The sequence below is a fragment of the Stegodyphus dumicola genome, chromosome 3, assembly GCF_044657685.1.
Source record: "Stegodyphus dumicola isolate Sdum_Otavi_A_Nest chromosome 3, ASM4465768v1".
Lineage (NCBI taxonomy): Eukaryota > Metazoa > Arthropoda > Arachnida > Araneae > Eresidae > Stegodyphus > Stegodyphus dumicola.
Genome location: NC_140770.1, coordinates 46610088 through 46622836, shown reverse-complemented (window position 1 = coordinate 46622836; position 12749 = coordinate 46610088). Strand labels below are relative to the sequence as shown.

At 33.6% G+C, this 12749-nt stretch overlaps 1 protein-coding gene across 2 annotated transcripts in view; it reads right to left on the bottom strand.

Annotated features, from left to right (window-relative positions):
• Positions 1-12749, bottom strand: part of LOC118194727 (EF-hand domain-containing protein 1-like) — a 65391-nt gene that overhangs the window by 2721 nt on the left and 49921 nt on the right. Inside the window, exon 11 of one of the 2 annotated variants that reach the window (XM_035365916.2) lies at positions 1855-2032. The exons of the other annotated variant lie outside the window; for it this stretch is intronic. Within the exon in view, the coding sequence (XP_035221807.1) occupies positions 1855-2032 (178 nt within the window). The remainder of the gene's footprint in view (positions 1-1854; positions 2033-12749) is intronic. 2 annotated transcript variants of the gene reach the window in all.

Sequence of the window (12749 nt, the reverse complement as noted above, 5' to 3'; positions counted from 1 at the left end):
AGTTGATCAATGTTAAATGAATTTCGCTTACTGTGCATGCTCAGAATAGAATTTGGCGCAACTACAACTATTTTAAAAGAAAATAAATACGGTATATGGTTGATATTGTGTTATCTGGGCGTAAACCGTTCAGGGTTTTTAAAATGGTTAGGCAGAAACATGGAATGTTGCTTCATTATTTAGAGTGTAACTATCGATTGTAAACTACGCAAATTTTCGTTTAAGAAGGATAGCAAAACAGGAAACATTACAAGATATATTAGCTGAATGCTTATTGATTATACTGGTGAGGAATAAAAGCAGTTGAGTATTTACCATACTTTCCATACTTTTCGTATATACTTTATCAAATTAATGAATAAATTCAGTTCAAATTACTGAATTTAAATTGCTGAATTAAAGTCAAATAGCTGATATTAATTGTAATATTTATGAACAAAATAAGGCAAAATTAAATGAAACAGAAGCATATCAATAAGCGCACAACAAATTTCTATAGTAATGCAATTGTAAAAAAGAAAAGGTACCCCCCCCCCAACATGACTAACAAACAGCCTTGTGTAGGGTTGCTTATGCTTAGTCGTCTTCCTCCCACGCCAGCGGTATACTATTGAGCATGCGCAATAAGCAAAATTCGGTAACATTGATCAACTCAATGTGCGGTTTGCCATTACGCTCTGGAGAGCAGACGCTTAAGCAACAGAGGTGACGGCAATTGTCTTGATTCTCCCTCTTTCCTACTGAACCTCGGTTATTAAGCACTTTCTTCAGGGTAAAATTTGCATTCCTTCACGCGCACTACCAAATTTAAATATTCTGGTACTGACAATTAGAGGAATGAAGGCTTATAGGAAATAATAAAAAATTAAATAAAATTGGTTATTTAAAATAAATGTAAATCCCTACAACTGAAACAGACCAAACAATAGTTGCTGGACAAATTGATTCGAAATTTTTCTTTGAATATGCAGTGAGTTTATTTCATCGATAAGCCAAGCGTCTCAAATTCTTAAATGTTCAGAGCAGTAAGATGTCTCTGTAATGCCATCATTAAATTAAAGCACTAAGAAAGAAATAATCTCATGTGTTCAGCTAAATTTCCTTTTAAAAAATACACACTAAAGTGTAAATTATGAATTTTTGCACCAATCTCTATTACATTTTAGCGTAACATTCCATGTTTCTGCTTGACATGTAAACAAACTTCATAAAAAGATCAGTAAGTGCAGTGACACATGAAAAGCTAACAAAGCAGATACGAACACAAAATATACTAAATCAGATAATAGCCATTTTGAATGGCAAATATCAGTTAATAAGATACAAGACCCCTTTCACATGAATACAAGCTGCACATGGACGATTCAATAATAGCGAGATGAGAAATGAGATCGCAAAGTAGTGAGATACGGAATACACTCAAATCTTCTGAGTCGCAACAAGCGACCTAGAAGATTTGTAAATTTGTATGTTGGTTGCATATCTGACATATACATTATACTGAAATATAACTGCAAGAATTTTATTCAAATTTATTCCTTCACTGTACTCTGGCGAATTCATTAAAAAAAGCAGTAGAAAAATAAACTAAATAAGGTTTTTTTGAGAATGTTGAAAATAAGGTATTTCAACGGCTATGACGGTATTAAAAATGCCCATACAAATCAACAAAATGACTTGCCCAATGACACTGTAGTTGCAGCATTGCAAGATTCACCCTTTATTGATGCAATCATAGCAGCCTTTTTTACTCACTTTCCCCAGAGCGAAATGTGATATTCAGAAATAAAATACTTTTCTATCTGTAATTTAAAATTGGGAATTTTCTGTAAAGAGTTTAAACGTTAAATTTACCTTATCCAATTCATCTTGTGGTATTGGAAGATTAGCGCAATATAATTCTTCTGTCACTTTCTCTCTTCGCTGTAAGTCAGATCCAAGATCTAATGCTTTAGGAAGTGGATAAGGGGACGAGCCCCAATTTTTTATCACATATGCTCTTAATGATTGTACTAAGTCATTTCCTTCTAACCTACAAAAGTGAAAGCTCAATTAATTAGCTGTAAGTTCCGAAAATTGATAATTCAATTCTTCTTCTAAGAATGTATCTTGTATACATGTATACATGAGCTATATACATGTATTTTTTTTTTTTTTTTTTTTTTTTTTTTTTTGAGTAGTTTTAATTTTTTTCGACCAGAGTTACAAACGCACTTTCTCTTCATTTCAGTGCGACTGCATACACCTTACGATATTTCTCTGCGTTACGCAAAAGTAATAAAGTTATCCCTTTGCTATAAATTACTGAGGTTTTGTTGGTCTTTTCTTAAATGGTTTTTATGCTGAACAAACCCCTAAAAGAGTTTTTGGAATGTTTTTCTAAATTTGCACTTATCTAGAATTACATTTTTAATTTCTTATATTTTTAACTATCTTCTTTATTAACACTCAAAGCTCCAACAGTGGCCGTGTGGTTAAGACCGCTGTATACTTCAGCTGGCTGCATGGTTGGTTTTTGTGGTTTGCCGAATGTGTAACGCGATCAAGGACCTTTTTTTTTTTTTTTTTTTTTTTTTTTTTCTCAGAAAATCCTCCAAAAAGGCATCCCTGCCCTTGGCATACAGCCCGCATGTACTTTGCTGCAATCTAACTTAACCTGTTAATACTAAAGATTCGATCCGATTAAATTGAACATATTTCACTTTTGAAATTATTATATTTTCTGTTTCCCTGCGTTGATATTTTTTATCTTAGTTTTGTGTTTGAACGCTTCCTTTATATCGATTCATCACTTAAAAAACAATGTGATAACTATTTTAGTTCTTATATTTATTTATTGATCATAGGCATTGCCCATCATTATACAAGGTGTCCATAATTACTCACTGGATGAAGATAAGTTTTAAATAATACAGAATAACAGATAGGGAAGAAAGACTGGCTGAATTTATTTAGCACTTCAAAGAATTTTCTATTAATACACTTCAACATGAGCAGCATTAGTTGTTAGGAGAATATCAAGTCTGTTGTCGATTTTCCTCTATTCTTATGAAGTATTTGCGGAGTCATAGTAGTTGGTTCTGTGGTAATTCGATTTTTCAATTCTTCGATGCTGAGACTCTTTACAGCGTAAACTCGGTTCTTTAGATATCCCCAGAAAAAGAAACCGAGTGGTGTAACGTCCGAAGAATGGGGTGGCCATGAAATTGGTCGGCCTCTACCAATCCAACAATTTGGTAATTTTTCATCAAGGAACACGTATACATATGTAGCCCAGTGACAAGGGCCACATCCTGTTGGGAAACAAAAGTTTGGTTGCATATTTTCTAATTGCGGTACCTGAAACAACTCAGCATATCGAAGTAATCATCCGAATTAACTGATGACTCTGTGGAATGAAGGACCAGTCACTAAGTTACTGCGCATCAAACGTTAATCTAAGGGCTATTTCGCTCAGTTTCCGTTACATAATGCGGGTTTTCTGACACCGAAGTTCTGCATTTATTATCGATTAACCTCTCCTCAAATATTAAATATTTCTTCATAATTGAATACGAATTTCTGAAGAAACAGATCATCATTATAGATACGGTCAAGAATATCTATAGAAAATTCTTTACCAACGTCCCTATCATTAGGTTTGATATGTTGACAAATTTGCAATTTATACGCATTCAGTTTCATCCATTCATGAACAACTTCACGAAAAGTCAACTTGGGAATTCCTGTTTGCAGGCTGGCACGGTAAATAGATTTACTGGACTGTATACAAACACATCTCGAATAGCGAAAGCGTTTACATCATTAACGCTTAGCTTACCTGCACTTCCTTTATACAAAGCATGTCGGGTCTCTCGAAACTGTTTTAACTGTCTTTTAATTGATTGCTTTGTTGGTGGGCTTTTATTAAATTCATGGCGGAATTGACTGCAAATTGTTTTTGAAGATTTCATCTCTCATAACCAGAGAACGCACATTGCTTTCTCAATGGATAACGACATTTTATTTTGTAAACAAACAATTCACTACTGACGTTCCCAAAAATTAGAATAAATGAAATTCCTTGAGCTAAAGATTATTTCCTGTTACTTCATAAAATTAAGCTTCAATTTAATTTTGTTATTCAGTGATCCAATTAGGGACACCCTATGTAACTGATCATTATATTTCGATTTTGTACTGCATATAATTTAATTCTAGTTTATTTTGCCACATCAGTAGGCAGAATGTGACAGTTTTACTCCATGAGGCTCTGAGGCGCACAGTGGCCGGGTGTATTGAGGAGAACAGGGGGTTGCCAGCAACGACTTCATATAACAGTATATATCTCGTTGGCTGCCACCGGATCAACCACGTGCTTTAGGTCGCTTACTACTGTGACGTGACTCACAGGCCGCATCCTCTTTAGAAAGGGTTGCTACGTCCTCGTGGATGTAAATCCAACACCTCCCAGCAGAAGAAGGAGTTGGTTAATAACGCCTTTCCTTCCGTTTGTGATGTCATCCTGGATTCCACATCCTGCATTCCATGGTTATCTTCCACTACTGATGCACACAACCTGCTGCTCTGATGTCATGCTAAATCTACAACATGACTGAAACACTCGGTGATATACTCCTTTGAAAATGTTCTAGTTCCACAACTGTTCCCGCAAGGGGGCAACAGGCTATGCGTCTTGTGATTGGTTGACATTGATGCCAACAAAGAGCTGAGGAGACGCTGGATTATTTTGCCTTATATCTGACCATTCTGTTACCCATCTATTTTGAGTTAGGCAATATGTTTTTTATCTTCCTTTCATTATTTTAATAGTCAAAGACTTTGATCTTTTAATTGTATAATAATTAAATTTTTGACTAATTTTAATTAGTGATTATTAATTATTTTTAAAAGTATTTATGCTAATTAAACAGTTATTTTATGCTACGAATCTTTACTATCACCTCTACTTTTCCTTTTTCCTGCCAGGATGCAAATTTAGCTTGTCTATATTAAGTAAGGATTTGAATTGTTTTAATTAGATCATGTTTCGCCTACTGAAGTACTATTTGATATTCTACCGTGGCATTCCTGTCTACGCGGTTGCTTTATTCTTGCAGATTGTGCTGTCACGCCGGTGTAGGTGACATCCAACTTCGCATTTAATGTCTTTGCGTAGCCTTGGGCTAAATAAGACTTAGATTTAGTTTAATTCTTTTCTTTTGATTTCTAGCTATAAATGCTGACTGAGTTTGTAAGCACCAGGAATGCCTTCTATTCAACTTCCTTGAGTTTTTAATAAAAGAGTCTTTAATACACTTAGTGCATTTCTGTTTGCTTAGCTAGGCATAGCGATAAGTCGCTTAGGTCTACTCAAGTGTATGTTACTAAAACAAGTGAGACTACAATTTCATATTGTTACGAAATGTACAGGCGCGGCAAGATAGCTTCTCCGCAAAGCAGTTTTAGGGTTGTCATAAAATTGCAAGGGACGGCAGGGTTGTCACATTTGGCGACAAAATTAACGATATACTATGGACGGATGGAGAACCTTCTGGAAGGAATTCTTACCGGTTTAATCCAGAATGTTCTCGGAACACAAGCCGAAAGCTATATAAACCCTGCTGGTCCGCAGTCAGTCAGTGTGTCTTGTCGAGCGAGCGAGTGAGTGAGTGCCTCGCATAGAGTGCGAGATAGAGTGTCTCGAATTAATCAGTCCGTGCGAGTCGATCGAGTTGACAGCCGGGCAGCGAGTGTCGAGTGCATCGAAGAGCCTCTTAGTACTCGTACATTGCGGTTAATGCATCGTCGTGAGAGTGTGTTAAGCTCGGGAACGACTGGACCGAAGAGTCGGGAGCTATGTTCTGTGTATCGGCGAGTGCATCGCGAGTTGTAGCGTGGAGAGTCTCGAGAGTACGAAGAGTTCCGAGAACGACCGAGTAGAGTCGGGAGCTGTACTCTGGTGATTTACAGTGAAGCTGTCTCCACCGTTAATACCTGACAGTGTGAAGGCTGTGTCGCTAATTGTTCCAGCGTGTTTATAGTAGATCTTCGACGATTGTAAAAAGTGACTTTGGAGCTGTCCTGATTAATATTGGCTAAATAAAGTGTGTTTCGATACTTCATCAAGTGCTGTCGTCATTATCCACTCCAAATCCACACGAACCCATAATGAACGTACCGAAGGAAGAAAGAGAAACGTAACAATATGTATCATTAAGGAAATCAACAACATATGTTTTCAATTCCTTCCAGTCTGCTTTTCTTTTGAATTTTAAACTAAATTAGTTTTCTGAATTTCTCTCATTTTTCATATCCAGTTTAAATAGTTTTTTCAGAAAATCTAATTTTATCAGATACTTTGTTCATGATATCCTTCTTATTCTGATTTATTTTCTCATTTCGTCTCAGAAAAATCTTGTATTTATTTAATCCATATTTTTTAGTCCGCCAATATTTACTTCATTCATATCTTAGTAAACACTTTTCTTTCTTTTTAAGTTTTTAAATTTTGTCTTCTGACTTCCCGGACTCATTTCTTTTTACATTTGAGTAAAATGCATTTTATGCACATATGCAATGCATATTTACATATTAATGCATGTTTACAGATGAAAACTGAATCAGGTTCAGACAGTACAGGTTTAACAATATCTCACACACTGTATAACTCCGTGAACTTGTTCAAAAAAGTGTTTTGAGACCAACATTTAGGAAGCATTCTATTTTAAAATCGCGTTATATAAGATTATTGGTTTTCCTCTTTCATTTTTATTTGGTATTGATTCACTTAAAATTTATGTTACCACGTAAATGATAGCAGTTCGCTTTATTGCACATATATATGACTAGGCATGTCAGTCATCCAGAATATACATGACTATGAATGTCAGTTCACTCTACTTGAATTTAATTGTATAATCCACTAAGATTGATACATTTCAATTCGTCTTTAACTACTACATATTCACTCTACCCAAGTTTAGTTGGGTATTGATATTTATATACGACATTGATATTTTTATGATACTAATATTTAAACAAATGAACATAGGAATCATTTATTAGTCCAAAGGGGCTTTGTCCCTGAAGGACTATTATTTTCGTTTCGAGATTTGAATCGTTTTAAATGTCCGTTTCACTTTTCAAACTGTTGCCACCATATGTTAGAGTCCTACATTATATTTGAAGAAATTAAATAATGAAAAATCTGCATAAATGTATGTATATTTCTCGCATTGTGATAAAACAACGGTACACAGAGCCATCGAATTTTGAACGACGTAATCCTCCTACGAATATGGGCATGTGGAAGACCAAATTTGGAATTTGTTTTATTATCGATTTCATATTTTGTAAACCTTTAACGAATTTTTGAGTAGCAAACTCATCGATTTCAAAGCGAGCAATGGCAACACTCTACGGGAATCTACTTTTTATCTCCAGCTCGCGGAACTGTATATCGGAAATTCTAAAGATATGCTCATTTTAAAATTATTTTGCGACATTGCTATTGAACTGAATTTTATGGTTTAAATGCAAATATGATATTTAATAAATAAAGGTAACACACAAAACGTTAAAAAAGAGTCCCTTTGTACTTCATTTAATTTTTTTTTTTTTTTTTTTTTTTTTTTTTTTTATAGTGTTCATTTGTATTACTAGCAGAGTCTACCATGATTTGAAATGAATTACTTCGATGCGAACCTTAGAATTAGCACGCATTTTCACATTTCACTTTTACAAATTCTAATTTTAATTAAAGTATTCTCATTAAGCCGTACAGCTATTAAATGAGAGAAAGTCGTACTGCCACCCGTATGGTGCTCAAGGGTGTTACCAACCACAGGCGCAATCTTGCACTCCTTGCCGCGATGAATATCGTGGGCTTGTTCTGATGATACTGTCAGACAAATGAGATAAGTCCCAGCAACAACACAATTACAAGAAAATAACCGTTCAGAAGTTCGACACATATGCCCTGCTTGTCAAAAAAAAAACTAATAATAATTATATTCCAACTCATTCTTCTCAATATGGTGCACTAAATCCATGATGCCTTTAACTCGTAAAGGGAGCATCCCAAGAAAATGTTTTAAATTCACATTATTCCTAGATGTTTTTGGCAGATTATAAATGTTATTCACCATTTGTCTTTTGAGTTCGACCAACCTTTACAGCAAACATTATGTGAGAGCATAATTTTCTTAAAATTCAATTTCTAAATTAAATGTAATCAAAGTACTACAACTATCTTTCTAGTATCTTTATTAAGAGAATAAAAATTTTATTGCGAATATACACATCATGCAGCAGTCCTTCTGGGCAAACTGCCCATTTGGACTAAAAACTTCGAAAACGCTAATTTTCGCCTTCATTTTTCCGAGTGGCAACAGTCTTCCACGCTGAAGATAAAAATCTGTTTTATTCAAGGAGGTTAGAATAGAAGGAGGGAAGGTTCAACTCAAACGGTGAAGCTTGGCGGCCATCTTCCTGTTATCACCGTGACTTGTGCAAGGAAGTCTGTCATTGAACATTTTTTTCTTTTCTTTTTGAAGCATGTCAGCTTGTGTTGCATATGGATGCACAAATAGATTCTCGAAAAAAATTCCGGGCATTATTTTTCACACGTAAGTATTGATTTTCTTTTTTTATGTAATATGACAACTATGTCAAAAAATATCACAATGTCATGTTGTTTTCTTTCCAGATGTGAAAAAAAAAAAGAACTTAAATAATCCAAATAAGTTATGTAATATAACTATAATCAAAACATGTTAAATACATTTTAATGTTTCGGTTTATAGCTGGTATCTTCGTTCCTTAAGATACAATTCTATATGGTAGGATTTCAATTGTATAATTTGAACGTTTTAGTTAATTCGTTTTATAACTTTCATGAAAAGTAAGAAATCAATTGTTACTATTTTTATTAATTGTAAAGGTGTTAAATAAAGCAATGCTTTTCTTTATATATTAATTATTATTCATTTAAGTTAAGATATACTGTTCTGTTGTTAAAATGTTTTTGCATAAACTTACAAATTTCTGGGCAGTATAGTGATAAAAGTAAGTAAAATATTTACACAATTGAACATGTGGAAAGATGTATCCAAAAACTTATATAGATGTATTTCTGTAATTCAACTTAATTAAAGGCAGTTTCTTTGAGATTAATAAATATGAAATGCGCATAAACTGAAATCATTGAATTCACATAAATCTGTTTTATTTTATTAAGATTTATTTTCTAACCTAAGCAAATCCGTGAAATGTGCAGAAACATCATTTTTTAAATGCTTTAATGTTATGCGCATGCATTTAGATTTCGAACTATTTCTTAATAATTTGCTGTACATAGTAAATTATGGATATCATCTTTATTACTTTAAAACAAAAATTCAACAATAGCGAGGCATTTCATTATAAATTTAACATATTTTTACTGGAAAATAAATGCAAGGAACAGCTTAGAAACACGTACATGTCACTGCCGTAATGCAATGTTTTGAAGTCACAAACATGGACGCCGCTTGTTCGGTGGAGTTTCATTCCCCGATAGTGGAGGAAACTGCGAACCCTCCCTCCTTCTATTCTAACCTCCTTGGTTTTATTTCGAGAAGTGTTGTCACTGCTTGCTTTCAAATCGTACAGTTTGTTAATAAAAAATGTCTAAGTTTTACAAAATTTGAAATAAAAATGGCATTGCCAAACATTAAATACATCATTCCGTATTCCAGAAATTCGTGGGAAGGCATTTCGACTGTTCCCATCTCCGTACGACTTTAATCAGCAGAGATATTAATTAAAAACTCTGAAAACACCAATCTTCGCGCTCATTTTCCCGCGTGGCAACAGTCTCGCGCGCTGGAGATAGAAATGCTTTATTTCCAAAAGTGTTGCTATCGCTCGCTTTCAAACCATAAAGTTAGTTCATAAAAAAATTTTAACTTTTACAAAATATGACATAAAAATAACACTGCTAAACATTAAACATGTTATTATTATATTAGTTCATATTCTGACGCTGAAGAAAGCACGCGATTGCATGTGACTTCACTGTATGTCGAAAATTGTTTGCAAATGTCGGCATTTTAAATAAATAGCTGCTGTTGGCAACTTTTTTGTTTCATGTTAGTATAACTGACTCGATATATTATTGCCACGTTAATTCTTTTATTAATTTTGAGAAAATGTCGTTATATTACATTAAATTTAAATCATGACGTCATACTTATTATAACCTGAAGTATCAAAATGTTTGTTTTATGGTTTGGAAACACAAAAATTATTTACAAATTGGTTGTTGCTTGGAAAGAATGAACTGATTTCATTCATACTGAAATGTTTTTGTACATTTTCTTTTCAGGTGTACATAGAACTTATACATTTTGTTTTGGTCGCAGCCCATTCATCTGGCGCGCTTGCTCGCCAGTTTAATTTTAATATTTGTTATTTGTTATTTTTAGCCATTATTCTATTAATCTGGAAACGAGATTTTGTGCCATCCGCTATAAATGGCTGTATCACTTTTCAAATTGTTGCCATCAAATATTATCGCTCTGTATTGAGTATAAAATTATTAAAGACACATAGTATGGTGACACATGGTGCTGGTATATTTTTTTTAGATGCGCTCTAAGGTATACACCAAAGGAAGAGATATGCCTTCGTGAAGAACTTTTTAAGAGAAACTGCCTTATATCCACTTAATACACGAAGAAAATCATGAAAACTCCCATGCAGCTGGCCCATTCGCCGGAATTTGAAAGAGTCGAACTACCAATGTTCAGCGACTCCCCACTAGTGAGCATTTATACTACAAGGAATACTTACAAGTATTTCATAAGCAACAACACTCCATACATGAAATACTTTAAGTACTATCATGTATAATAAATAAGAAAACATCTAAAACAGTTCCTTCAGTACATTAAATGCAGGTGAATTATGCTTTGCATTGTTTGTATAACATAAATAGCGTTACTATGAGTACAAAAACATTACACGTAAATCCGAATGTATTAAATACAAGTTATGCAATACACACAAAATGCAGTGAGTGTTAAAAAAATAGAATTATAATCATTGTGTACAGTTTAGTATAGTGATGAGCATGGTTGTTTGTGTTTAGGAATTTCTCATTCCATATTAATCAAAAGGCACAGAGATATGTGGATAACAATTATGCTTGAGTGCTGTTACATTGAAGACCAATAATACTATAAATGCAGAGAGAACAGATACATTTAAATAATATTACATAAAATACACATAGTACAAATATGTTCAAGTCGTTTTTAACTATACGCATGTAACCCTATCGCATTAACTAGTTACGTTTTATTTGGTTTATGTGATTATGGCTTTTCAGTTAGTCCTTTCACATGGAATCGAGCCCAGGTCGAACCACCAGAGTTCAGCGACTTTACCACCTGACAGCTGGTGGGCCCCATTAAACTGCTTAAAATATGCGTCTATTAAATTATTAGCACTGTAAATACCAGAAACTAATATCAATAGTACACGACGTGCATATAAGCAATAAGAGGTGATAACAAGAGCATAGAATATAGAAAGACACGTATTAAAATTCTACAATTCAGTTTGTTTTAATAGTCAGTTTGTAGGATCTACCTTTCTTTGCTATCATAAATCGCGGTAGATCTCACTAAGAAACTTCGCAATTTCTCGCACAGGCGTGAATAATAACAGCACAGAAGAAGAGTAAAGTAAAGTCTTTATTATTCATCAGCTCTTAACACAAATACTTAAGTACTTCGTGCTTACAATAACACCGACGACTTGCGGTGGAACTTGAGAATAATTTTACAATAAATTCAAAGATAAAGAGTAGTGCTGGACTAATAATTTAATTTAAGGCTGACTCAGCAACTTACCCGGCAATATACTTATTAAATGGTCAAAAAGCATATCAGCGTAACAGCAAAGACAAACTAGTAACGTGCACTGGCTAGCGAAATCACGTTCTGAATAGACAAGAATCGTCTGTTTAAATACTGTTCTGTTCTTTCCTGACTTTAAATTTGCATCCTTGCTAGGAAATGCGAAGGGAAAATGAGAGGTTCAGCAAAGGTACCAAACTTAAAATAATTTGTTACGTAAAATAAGGGAAGCCCTACAAGGTGTTATTATACCTAAGGCTATCAGTTATGGACAATTTAGTTACAGTAATTTGGCAAAAATACTAAAGCAATTTCATCAGCAATTTTTTTTTTTTTTTTAATTAAGACTTTCTTCTTTCATATATTCAAAAATAGAGTAATACACAGCATGTATTTGAACTTGATACTATTACATAAAATATTCGACGCATAAATACTTACTATTTTTATAAAATATATGTGTAACCTTATTATATTAAATATTCTTATAGTAAATTCCAATTGCACAATAATTTAAGTACAGTAAATACATGCAAATATTAATACATAAAACATGCGTTCATAACCTTAAATATTTAAATGCTTTTACTGCTTTACTGATTAAACTAAGAAACTACTAAACATCTTTAAGAATTTTATGCAATTTCTGTTTTGTTCTTGTTATAAATTATTCACATATAACGAGAAAAAGTAATGGAAGTTCATCTGAACAAACGCACAAGACAATAATTTAAGATTTATGTGTGAAAAAGTACTGCAGAAGCGATCCGACCGAAATAAGGTTCTAGCAACGTAAATAAACTTAAATCTCAGAGAATTAGGGACAATTTGACGCAGTTTTCAATACCGAATAAAGAGTTAGGT